This window comes from Uloborus diversus, chromosome 1 (assembly GCF_026930045.1).
Source record: "Uloborus diversus isolate 005 chromosome 1, Udiv.v.3.1, whole genome shotgun sequence".
Taxonomy (NCBI): Eukaryota; Metazoa; Arthropoda; class Arachnida; order Araneae; family Uloboridae; genus Uloborus; species Uloborus diversus.
In genome coordinates, this window is record NC_072731.1 from 218,358,669 (window position 1) to 218,371,299 (window position 12,631).

The 12,631-nt window shown below is 32.6% G+C and overlaps 2 protein-coding genes across 2 annotated transcripts; both read left to right on the forward strand.

The window, feature by feature from the left end:
* The first annotated feature begins 1,237 nt into the window (after positions 1–1,237).
* On the forward strand, positions 1,238–6,188 carry LOC129218741 (uncharacterized). Its single transcript, XM_054853068.1, has 3 exons — positions 1,238–1,274; positions 4,687–5,365; positions 5,447–6,188. The coding sequence occupies exons 1-3, from the start codon at positions 1,238–1,240 to the stop codon at positions 6,186–6,188; spliced, it is 1,458 nt and encodes a 485-aa protein (XP_054709043.1).
* A 113-nt stretch (positions 6,189–6,301) lies between these two features.
* On the forward strand, positions 6,302–9,269 carry LOC129218752 (uncharacterized). The gene is made up of 3 exons (XM_054853079.1): positions 6,302–7,557; positions 8,387–8,937; positions 9,019–9,269. Exons 1-3 carry the CDS (start codon positions 6,302–6,304, stop codon positions 9,267–9,269), a joined length of 2,058 nt encoding a protein of 685 aa, XP_054709054.1.
* The last annotated feature ends 3,362 nt before the right edge of the window (positions 9,270–12,631 follow it).

A 12,631-nucleotide genomic window follows, 5' to 3' on the forward strand; every position in this document is an offset into this window, starting at 1 on the left:
AAACTTTTAAAGATCCTGCTCAACCATCTGAGCGTTGGGGCCATCTGATCATATTACACCAACTGTGAATGTCACGTTATATATATTGGACTGACAAGGCGGAATTTAAAATTTAGGGTGATATAATAATAATAATAATAATAATAATAATAATAATAATAATAATAATAATAACAATAATAATAATAATTCTGATCTCTTTTTTTGTATGATTTAATTTATTGGTAATATGTATGGTTGAATAAATAATAATAATAACAACAATGACAATAATAATAAATAATGTATTATTCGAGAGTATGTCTTTCTCCAACGCTGCAGACAGTGCAGAAGTGAAGATGGTTCTCAATCGGAAACCATGGGTTAGCTTCACTTTAATAGATACACCAGTAAAAATGCTTTGAAAGCAATACCTTGGAAACAAAAACCTGAGTAAAGGAAATTGTCTCCAACAGAGAAGAAATCAACAGACACAAAGGCAAAAAAAAAAAAAAAAAAAAGTACAAAATGGTGCGTCCAAACAGTACGTCCTTCGGATGAAGATGATGAAGTCTGGTTCTGCATAGAATGCGCTAAACCGTACTTAGAATCCAGAAAGCCAACTAAATGGCTTGAATGTCGTAATTGTGACGAATGGGCACATGATCAATGTGTTAAGTTTGATAAATTATATGCTTGTAGAAATTGAAATTTGGACAATGACTATGATGATGATAGTTTATCAGAATAAGTCATTAATGAAGTAAATCTGCAAAGCTAAAAACTTTTATTTTCAATCTGGTTAAGAAAGAATTTGTAAAATTGTAAAATAATGAATCACAAAATGCGTAAGATTCATTTTATTACTTATTATATCTCATGTAACAACTAACCCTCTACAGTGTTACAACATGGCCCGTCTTGGGTTAAGTTGTTACAATGTACATATATTTAAATGACTTTAAATATTTGGGATTAGCGGCTTATAATCCTTTTTAAAAAAAATATGGTATGAATGTTAAACAATCTAGATGCATTTCAAAGTTTCACACATGTAAATACTTAAAATACTTTATTGTAAAAAAAAATATTGAAAGAAATTGTAACAACTAACCCAGGTATCCCCTATATACGAACTTTCAACCTTTCTACGGTATCCCATTTTTAAGTTATGAGAGTTAAGTTTACGCATATACATGCTCACATACATCTAATTGTAAAGCAAAAACTCATGACAATCAACTCAGGGATGGTCAAAATGGATATTTCAGCTGTCCATACGTTTAAAGATACAGGTACATATGAACGGCATGCATGCCGAAAAAAGTACTGGACATTCATTCGGGAATTAGTAAAATGGAAATTTAAACCGAAATTTTAGTGAAAATCACAAAAATGTCTTCACTTCGTGGATGGAGGTTTAAAAAAAGGGTACTATTTTAAAGTAGGAGTAGAGTTATTTTTTCAATTCAAACAAATTCCTTTGCTAGTTTAAAAAAATTGCATTAATTTTCAATTACTTTTGATTAAAAAAGTTAGGTAAGATAATTATTAGTGAATTAAGTTTGATAACATCATATTCTAAATTTTAATTCATTTATAATCGGATTAAAAAACACTTCAGAAGTTTAAAAATTCCGAATCTAAAATTCTCAAAAACAGGGCAATGATCTTGGAGATTATTGTTAATCTGTTGTTGACTTTGAGCAAACTCAAACTGAAATCCTCAGATGTAAAATGTTTGTCTTTTAACAGTACCCGTTTTAGATGAAAGAAAAAATACACATTTTAATTAAACTGCCTTATTATTTTTTCCGCTCTTGGAAGTCTTGAAAGATTTTATGTACTTACAGGGTACTGAACTTTGAGAGTTATGTCCATTGGCAGCGTTCCAATAATTTTCACGAGTTAATATCGTCCATAAAACATTGACTTCAGACCTTTTTAAAAATTGAAAGAAAAAATAGGAGTGAGAGGAAATTAACGTAATCGGATTATACTGAGTTGTTGAAAGATTACATTGATAGATAAAAAGAAAGTGTCTGTACCCCCTCCCTGAAAGTTAACATATGAAAATATTTTTGATATAGAAGATTAAAAATCGCAGATCATTACAATAATTTTTTGGGAGTCTTATACCAGTATCTGTTATAAAAACAATGCATAGATCCGTGATATTTTGGTTTTCTTGTTCGCTCTAAAAGTCGAAAGAAAGAAAAAACGAAATCTGCAGTTAAACCTCGTTTTTGGCAATTTATCCTTATTGTCCCCACCCTCTTTTATTTCAGAAAATATCGGAAGTAAAAAGTGTACATGATTTTCAACTAAGAAACAGGGTCTAATTTCTGAAAGAAAAAGCGGAAGTGTAGGAAATCTCTAGTTTTAAGAGCTAGGGAGGGTGTCGTCCACGAACGAACGGGTCGACAAGAACTGTGCAGTACGGTTTCCGAAAAAATGAAAAGCAGTTCTTTTGAACGATGATATTTATTTCACAGCTCTCTCTCTCTCTCTCTCTTTCTCTTCCTTTTTTTTAACTTTCTTCTATTACCTAATATAAAGAAGAAAGTATTATATCCTTGATAATTTTTCAAATTTTGACGGTTTTGCAAGTTTTGGGGAGTACTGAGTCCAATTTGACGATTTTTGGAAAATGTGTGTGACCGGTTTTCATGGCCGCTCTAGAGCAAACATTACTGCATGAAATCGAACGAAACTTGGTACACATGTGCCTCCATGTAAATTGGGGCACATAAGTTTTTGGAACCACTTCCTTCAAAGGAGGGTGGAGCAATCGAACCGCATTATTCATCCGCATATTTTATTTCCGCATTATTTATTGCGCATATTTTCTTATTGTTATGTATTTTTTTGGTGACTTTTCTTAAACGAATATTATTGATGCAATGAAACATTTTCAACGTGAGCGAGTAATTCTCGCAGAGAATTAACCTACAACTTTTTTAAATAGACAAAGTCGTTCAAATGAACGAGTTCAATGTATGGGTAGAAGAAACAAACGTTCCTGTGATAAACGGATTACTAAGAAAAACGACATTGCCCATCTGTATTCAGAACTATTATAGTCTCTATTCCACCTTGCATGCAAAAATTCGCATACAATTTAAAAGTGCAGGATTTGAGCTTCTATTAGTTCCCATACAAATTAAGCCCTGCTCGGAAACCCAGTTAATTAGGGGAGAATTCTTTAAAGGTTGGAATATTTGTGTTGGTAATCCAAATCTGTCCCCCCCCCCCCTTTTTTATGTTGCATTATTTCTAAGGCAATGAAATAGGAGAAAGATGAACAATGGTACAACGTTCATCTTCACAAAATGCCTTTTCCTTAGAGCATATATGTTGTAGAAATTGAAAAGTGATGCCTGAAAGACCGGAGTAGCCGCCCAGTAGCATAATCGTAAAGCCTAAGACTTACGTACCAAAGAACATGGACTATGGCATAGTTATTACTGATCAGCATAACAATTCCTTCCATAATGTACTAGTGGTTTGGATACCACTTACATCTGCAGTGGTCACCCAGTGATCTATAGAGGCCCTACACAACACATACCTCAGTTCCTACCACAACGGGGTTTACCTATTGGACGAGACCCTCAAGACAACAGTTCATTTGATACAGAACAGGAGCCGAATAACCCCTGATCTACCCGGAATATGCCGAATTCACTGACACCTGTGTTAGAATTATTTATGTAAATTAGATCTGCACACGTGAACTAGTTTATATACTGTAACCGCACCTAATGCGAATCTTGATCATTCATTGAATTTTCTGAAATTTGCCAGTTATATAGATAAGTTGTAGTAGTGCATGAAGCTACGATAAATGTCGTGTCAACTAATAAAGAATTAACTTGAATGCATTTGTGAATTAATAGTTATCATGAAACTTGACTACTTGAATTTAAATTATAACAACTTTGGCGCCCAACGTGGGGCACGAATGCGAATGGAATAAATGAAGTTCAGAACAGTAGAAGTTGTAATTTGGAAGCAGGCGTATTGTTGAAAAACGCTGTCTTGAAGTATCGAATGAAGATTGAAATATCGCATTAAGTTGAATTTGACAACGGAATGAATAGATTTGTACATCATGGCAGTTTTCGTCCGTTTCGATAAAATTACACCTACAGAATTTTCTATCGTCTGGATAGTACTGGTGTGTGCGAGTTTTTCATAAAGGTAAGCGATTAAAAATGTCAGTAGAAGGTAATATAGTAAAGACAGCTGCTGAACTTAATAAATTTAAAGCTGCTAGAAAAACAATTCGGATTGCAGTAACTAAACTTGTAAATTGTATAGAATCGGGTCTGCAAAGTGAAACTTTTGATAGAAATGCAATTGAGGAAAATTTATTTTTGCTTAATGCTAAAGAATCAGAGTTAAAAATTCTTAATGAGCAGATATTTAATTGTTTTGTCGGGGAGGAAGCTGAAATAGAAAAGGAATATAGTTCCGTGTTAGAGTATGAGGAAAAAATTAGTTTATGTCAATTTAGAACTAAAAAGAAATTAGATTCTATTTCAAATGCTGTACAAAATCAAAATCAATCCACTGGTGACCACATTGTTTCATGCAAAAATGAGGTAAAAAATAACATTCGTTTGCCTAAGATTTCAATTTCTAAATATTACGGAAATCCAAGTCATTTTTTGGAATTTTTTAATTCGTTTGAAAATGCTATAGGGAATAATTCTGAATTATCAAAGATTGAAAAATTTACTTATTTGAAATCGTTATTAGGAGGAGCTGCGTTAAATGCAGTATCTGGGTTCTCACTTTCAGATGAGAATTATGACGCTTGTATAGGTTTGATTAAAGAAAGGTTTGGACGCGTAGATTTAGTTATTTCTTCCCACATGAATAATCTTCTTAATTTGGATCCTGTAAAGTATTCGTCTAATGTAAAAGCTTTAAGAACACTTTACGATTCTCGTGAAATAAACATAAGAAGTCTGAACTCATTGGGGATTGTTTCAGAATCGTATGGGAGTCTATTAGGACCAATTATTTTAAAATTGTTGCCTGATGATATGAATTTAGAATTTAATAGAAAACGTAATTCGAAAAAACAGTATAACGTCACGGAGCTTTTGGATTTCATTAGATTAGAGGTAGAAAGTTTGGAAGCCTCGAATGTAATTATAAATTCAAAGAAAAGGAAATCAAATAGTGAGTTTGCGCAGAATAAAAATAATTACTCTAGAAGTGTCCCCACAACTTCGGCGCTAACCACAATGACTAATTCATACTGCTATTATTGTAATGAAAATACTCATGATGTTAGAAAATGTGAGAAAACAAATGAACAAAAAAGGATGATTCTAAAGAATCAAGAGCGTTGTTATAAATGTTTTAGAAAAGGGTACGTTTCGTTTAAATGTAGGGTAAAAATTCCACCTTGCAAAGTTTGTAACAGTGTAAATCACAATAAATTGTTCTGTAGGAAAATTGTTTCAGATTCTGAAGATAAAGAAAATGCGATTGCATCTTTGTCGCTGAATTCAAAAACAATTTCTGAAACTTCTGATAAAGGTATATATCTGCAAACTTGTACTGTTCATGTTTCAGATAAAAATAGCTTGTTAAGTCGAATCACGCGCATTTTGCTTGATTCAGGATCACAAAAAACGTTCATTAAATCAGAATTAGCAAAGGAATTAAAATTAAAATGTATAAGAAGGGAAAAACTGTACATATATTCTTTTGGATACATTAAGGGTAAATTGAAAGAATATGATGTTGTCGAAGTTAAACTAAAAAGTATGCATGAACCTAATAGTTGTATAACAATTGAAGCCCTTGTAACAGATACAATTTCTGGAGCGCTTATAAAAGTACCCTCGAGAAGTATTTTAGAAATGTTGAAAACGGAAAATTTACAATTAGCCGATAATGGCGAGTCCTCTGAAATAGAATTATTGCTGGGTTCTGATTCGTGTTGGGAAGTACAAACAGGGCAAAAGAAACGAATTAGTAAAAGGTTATTTGCAGTTTCTTCATTGTTTGGGTGGTCGTTAGTTGGAGCATTCGGGGAAAATCAATCTAGTGCTTCTATGTTTACAATTGGTGCTACGCAATGTGATAGCGAGGATCATAGCTCAATTAATGATAGTTTGAGAAAATTTTGGGCTTTAGATCATATGGGTTTGGAGGAAAAAGATGATAAAACGATGAATTGGTCATAAAAAAGTTTGAAAGTGAATTGAATTTCAAAAATGGGAGATATGAAGCTGGTTTGTTATGGAAGTCAAATCATGAACATTTGGCTAGTAACTTTGAAAATGCTAAACTGCGTCTTATGCATTTATCTAACAAATTAATTAATGATGAGTGGCTTAGGGAAAATTATGATAGTATCATAAATGATCAGTTAAGGAACAAAATAATTGAAGAATGTGGCGTTGAAAGTCACGATGGTAATACAATGTACTACATGCCGCATTCTCCGGTCGTAAGAAAAAATGCGTCAGAAACTAAAGTCCGTATAGTGTATGATGCGTCATCAAAAGTTAATGTTGAGGTATCTTTAAACCAATGTTTGATACCTGGCCCAAATTTAAACCCTTCAATTTTAGATTTGATATTGTGTTTCAGGCAGTTTAAATATGCATTTTCGGCAGATATCGAAAAAGCCTTTCATCAAATTGGGATTGTAGAAACTGATAGGGACGCATTGCGATTTTTGTATTTTGACAATGAATTAAATATAAAACATTATCGTATGACTCGTGCTCCGTTTGGAGTTGCTTGTAGCAGTTTTATTCTCGCATGTACTATAAAACATCACATAAAGAAATTGTCAGTGGAAAATCCAGAGATTTTTAAGATGTTAAATAATTTTATTTATGTAGATGACATTTTTTACGGTTCAGATTCCGTAGAACATGCCTGCAAGTTAAGCACTGAAGCTTATAACGTACTTAAAGAAGCGGGAATGAATTTGCGTCATTTTAGTACAAATTCAGAAGAGCTTGAAAAAATCTGGGATAACAATGGAATTGTTGAGGTACAAAAAGAGCACAATGATACTTTAAAGGTACTAGGACTTAACTGGTGTAATAGTAAAGATGTATTGTTTTTAAATATAGATAAGTTGTCTGAAACACTAAATAAATGTAGAATAATCACAAAAAGAAACATATTAAATGTAACCGCTACTATTTTTGATCCGGTAGGGTTTATTTCACCTTTTGTATTGAGAGCGAAATTAATAATGCAAAATCTTTGGCAGTTGGGTTTAGAACTTGACGATGAAGTTCCAATTGAATGTAAACAAATGTGGTCCGAGTGGTGCGATGAAATAGAAACTCTAAAGAAATTCGAAATTTGCCGCGAATATTTTCCTTGCGAACTAAATCGTAATAAGAATAAAGAATTGCATATATTTGGTGATGCATCAATAAAAGCTTACGGTTCAGTAGCTTATTTAAGATCGGTTGAGGACTGTACTGTAGCATTTGTTATGGTAAAATCTAAAATTGCGCCGATTAAACAAAAACTCACACTACCAAGACTAGAATTGTTAGCTGCATTAACGACATCAAAACTCGCAAAGTATCTAAAAGATTTGTTTTCCATTCAAGAAGAAAACATTTACTTGTGGACTGATACAGGGCCGTGTCCAAGGGGAGGGTTTTAGGGGTTAAACCCCTCCCATTGGGGGAGAATAATGATAAAAGCAATATGAAGAAAATGATATTTAACTTAGTTATAGTGTTAATGTTTATGTCAGTGCTCTTTTTTTAAGTCATTTTCTTTGATTTTTTTTTTCAGCAATTTACGAGTGCCCACTCTTCACCAACTGAAATTATATTTTAGAAAACCAGTTGCAAAAGAACCACTGAATAGACTGACAATACAAAATATCCAATGGGAATATTTTTTGGTATACAGCATGTAAAAAAAAATATTTGTGCGAAATTTTTAATACCTTTTGCAATATGCAGTGTAGTTAACAGATAAAAAGGCTTGTTTCTGAAGAAGCTGTAAAACAACATTCTATCCACTAGCGCAGTCGGAATTTGGGGAAATAGGGGAGGGGTCACAAACATCCCTACATGTATATAATACTATACTTGTTATCTCTTCCTAGGAATAGTAATGCGCTTTAAAATCAATGGCTCTGGCCCCTAAAGTACTCCATTGCTTGATTATAACCATAAAACAGGAATGAATTATTTGGTACAAGAGGTGTTTTCATGCCACTGCGAGAAATGATTTTTAAAAGATCTTTGAAACCCCTCCCTTTGTGAAATCCTGGACTGATAGTCAGATCGTAATACATTGGATTCGAAGTGGCCCCTGAGCGATGGAAATTATTTGTCAAGAATAGAGTATCCGAAATACAATCTTTGACAAAATTTAATGCATGGGGACATTGCAGTGGATCCGACAATCCGAGTGATATATTGTCACGTGGGTGTTCTGCTGAACATTTATTGTCATCAAAATTATGGAAATCTGGACCAGATTGGTTGTCCGAATCAAAAAACAATTGGCCCAAGAAAATGCCATTGACATCTGGGCTTTCTGATGTGGAGCTAGAAAAGAAGAAATGTGTTGCTGAAAATACAGTTCTACCTTCTGTTGCGGTGAATTCTGACAGTCTTCTGAATCTTGAAAAGTATAGTAAACTAAGTCGAGCTGTTAGGGTGACCGCATGGATACAAAGATTTATTTATAATGTAAGGTGTAAAGCTGACAAGAAAAAAGGTCCCTTAAGAGCTGAAGAACTTTTCGCTGCAGAGTTAAGTTTGATAAAGGAAATTCAACATGAGCATTTTAGTGACGAAATTACTTGTTTAAAACAAGAACATCAAATTAGTAGAAATTCTAAAATTCGTGAATTGAATCCATTCCTCAGTGAAGACGGGATATTGTTAGTAGGAGGTCGACTACAAAAATCGACTTTGAGTTTTTACGAAAAAAATCCAAGTATTATTCCATCAAAAACTCATTTTACTGAAATCTTGGTGCGAGATGCACATGAAAAAGTTTTCCATTCGGGAATTGCAGGTACTCTTGGGTACCTTCGGGAAAAATATTGGATAGTTAGAGGACGGCAGAATGTGAAACGTATTATAAGAAAATGTATCATCTGCCAGCGGTTTAATTCCAGACCAATGCAGCAAGACATAGCCCCTTTGCCATCTGCCAGAATCGAAAAATCAAATCCGTTCGATGTAATCGGCGTGGACTATGCTGGACCTCTGTTTGTTAAAAACGAAGATACAAAGTATTATATTCTTCTGATTACCGGTGACTAGAGGTATTCATCTGGAATTAACTAAAAACTTGACTACGGAATCTTTCTTGCAAGCTTTCCGTAGATTCGTGTCATTATGCTCTGTTATCTATTCTGATAATTTCAAGGCAGCTATGCAGAACTTACTATTAAGTCATCCTGACGTAAAGAACTTTTATGCTTTCATCGTAGCAAGCTTCTCTTGTACGATTAGAAGACTTGCTTTGGTCACTGCATGAAAAACTGTTTTGATTGCTCTGTTTGATCTATTCTGATAAAATGCAAGAACATTCAAGGCAGCTGATGCAGAACTTAAAAAGATGTGTGTAAAAAATCCTGACGTAAAGAACTTTTATGCCGAAAAAGTATACAGTGGAGATACATCGTAGAAAAAGGAGCATGGTAGGGTGGCTTCTATGAGAGACTTGTACGATTAGTCAAGACTATGCTAAGAAAAACACTTGGTCGCTCCTCACTGCATGCCGACGAGTTGGAAACTGTTTTGATTGAAATAGAATCGGTGATAAACCACAGACCTCTGACGTACATTGAGGATGATCAACATGAATACCAGGTATTATCACCTGCTCATTTTCTTTTAGGAAATAAACCATTAAATTTGCCTCCAGTGAAATATACAGACTTTGTGCCTACTAGTAATAGGAAAATTATGTGTAAAATGTATCAATATCGTGAAAGACTTTTAAATAGATTTTGGAAGTTGTTCTACAAAGACTATTTGTTGCAATTAAAATCGGTAAACGATGCGAAAAACCACAAAACTAAAACAGAACTAAACGTGAATGATATTGTTGTAATAAGAGAAGAACTTTTACCGCGTAACATGTGGAGATTAGGAAAGGTTGTTAAGACTTTTACTGGAAGAGATGGATTAATTCGCAGTTGCGAAATTAAAACGGAAAGAGGCATATTAAAAAGGCCAGTTCAGTTGCTGGTTAAGTTAGAATGTGAATGAGTTGTTACATGTATTTAAAATTGTAAATTATTGTGAACATTTGTTTTTAATTGTTGTATCAAGTTAAAAGTATACTAATATTTGATATTCTTACTAACAAGTTTATGCTATAAAAAAAAGGTTTACTAATATTGTTGTTTAAACTAAATTTTGAACTTTTTTCAATTTCGTTAATTTGAATTGTTTGATAAATTCTGATAAAATTTGAAAAATTTTAAATGTAAAAATTTCTTCATTTAAAGTTATTTTTTGAAGGTATTTTGAGATATTTCTGAGAAGTTTGGTAAGTAATTCTTTGAAAAAAAAAGACAATTGAAATTGTTTAAAAATAATATTTGAATTTGATTTTTGAGCATCTTGAAGCTCTAATATGAAAGTTATTGGGTTCTTGGTGTTCTGAACATTCTGTTCAGCCGGGCCCAGTGTGTTAGAATTATTTATGTAAATTAGATCTGCACACGTGAACTAGTTTATATACTGTAACCGCACCTAATGCGAATCTTGATCATTCATTGAATTTTCTGAAATTTGCCAGTTATATAGATAAGTTGTAGTAGTGCATGAAGCTACGATAAATGTCGTGTCAACTAATAAAGAATTAACTTGAATGCATTTGTGAATTAATAGTTATCATGAAACTTGACTACTTGAATTTAAATTATAACAACCTGTTCACACCTCGAACTGACAAATAATCCGGAAGATATGTCAGGACAGGCGGACAGATATTCGCTGATTTGAACAATATAGGTCTTCTTAAGGCAGATCAAAATTTGATAACATAAAAAAAAAATTACGTATTCAACATATTTTTAACTTGCTCATTAATCATGACATTTAGAACAGAAATTTTCACCATGATTCACATTAAAAAATGATGTATATTCTTAGGTTTTAACAATTGGTTTCAATTTTAACAGATAGAAATTAGTTTGTCATTTAAAAATAAAAAATAAATAAAAAACCTGTTCTTCCCTTTTACGAGCAAGATGATAACTATCCTTATCACATTATTTATATTAAATTAAAAATAACTATTTGAAAATAGTTAATACTATACTCATCGGTGTATCTAATAAGTAACTAAGTCCGATTTTAAGAGTATTCTATCCTTCTTTATCTATTTATAAAATAAGAAACTGTTCCTCGTTATTTTTCCATTTAAAGATAGTTTTATCTGTTACTTCGCTTCAAAATAGACAATTTAAGAAGGATTTCGAAATCTTTCAAACATGTTTTTGAAATAATGAGAGTTTTCTTTTGCTTTTTTTTTTTTAAATCACCGACTTGGTATTAGTGTTCGCGGCGATACTTTGGTTGTGCTCGTAAATGATATTTTTTGAATTGTTATTATCCTGTCGTCATAGTGACAAGTACAACAAGGAAGAGGGTGGGTATGAAATAAAAATACCACACTTTATAGCTCGATTCCCTCATTTGTGATTTCATTTCTCAGTTGATTATTCTATTTAGAGCAGTCTAGCTATTTTTGATGCATGATATTTTGTCACTTTTGTTACAAAATAGAATGATTATTGTAGAGTCGAACCTCTATTTAAAGATGCTGATTTAATAATCTTTTCTGTGGCAGCATAAAAAAGATGTGAACACTTTGTATTTTTAGAAATATAATATAACGTTAAAATGCACTTGAGATAACGACGAAACTTCTAAGGGATTAGTATTTTAAAATCAATTTAGCACAGTTTTTTTTTTTTTTTTTTTTAATGAAAATGCGAGACATGCAGTAAATCGCCTGTCAAACACTATAGTCCTAATATTATTTCTAAAAAGATAAGACGTAGATCTAATTAAAAAAGGTTGGCTCAGAAAGAATAATTTCAAATGTTTTTTGGTATGGAATTTGTAATGGTCTTTTCTTGGTTTTCCTGCTATAAAAATGCAGTCAGAAATGCAGCTGTGATTAGGCTGTTACTCTTTTTTACTATGAAATATGCTTGTTTAGGGAGGTTTAAGCAAAAGGTTGTAGATCTTTTTGCCGCAAACCACGAGGAGGTTAAATAAGAAATAACAAGGTCAAAAAGCACAAATTGCAGATTACTGCAGTAATCCGCAATTTGTACTTTTTGACGTTGTTATTATTTTACTTTTTAGCACAAAGGTATTTATTTATCTCTCACGGAGGTGCACACGTACGTCGCATAATGAAACAAGAATCTGACATTTTTGGGCACTTTGTTCAGAGTTTTATGCAACAAATAATAAATCTATTAAAATGCAATTGCTCTTATGTTTCATCAAGAAATCTATTCGAAAACTCACTTAATCATGCAAATAATTTCAGCAACATGATGATTGAAAATAAAGCTTGTAAGGAGACAAAAATATTATTTTTGTCTCCTTACAGCCTTATTTACCATTGGTGCGCAACCTACGGCCCGCGGGTG

Coding starts and splice junctions, on each gene's coding strand:
- LOC129218741 (XM_054853068.1), top strand. CDS start 1,238: ATGGATATTTCAGCTGTCCATACGTTTAAAGATACAG. Junction 1,275..4,686: donor CCATACGTTTAAAGATACAG/GTACATATGAAC, acceptor AAAATGCTATAG/GGAATAATTCTGAATTATCA. Junction 5,366..5,446: donor TATAAATGTTTTAGAAAAGG/GTACGTTTCGTT, acceptor ATTGTTCTGTAG/GAAAATTGTTTCAGATTCTG.
- LOC129218752 (XM_054853079.1), top strand. CDS start 6,302: ATGCATTTATCTAACAAATTAATTAATGATGAGTGGCTTAGGGAAAAT. Junction 7,558..8,386: donor ACGACATCAAAACTCGCAAA/GTATCTAAAAGA, acceptor GGGACATTGCAG/TGGATCCGACAATCCGAGTG. Junction 8,938..9,018: donor TTTTTACGAAAAAAATCCAA/GTATTATTCCAT, acceptor CGGGAATTGCAG/GTACTCTTGGGTACCTTCGG.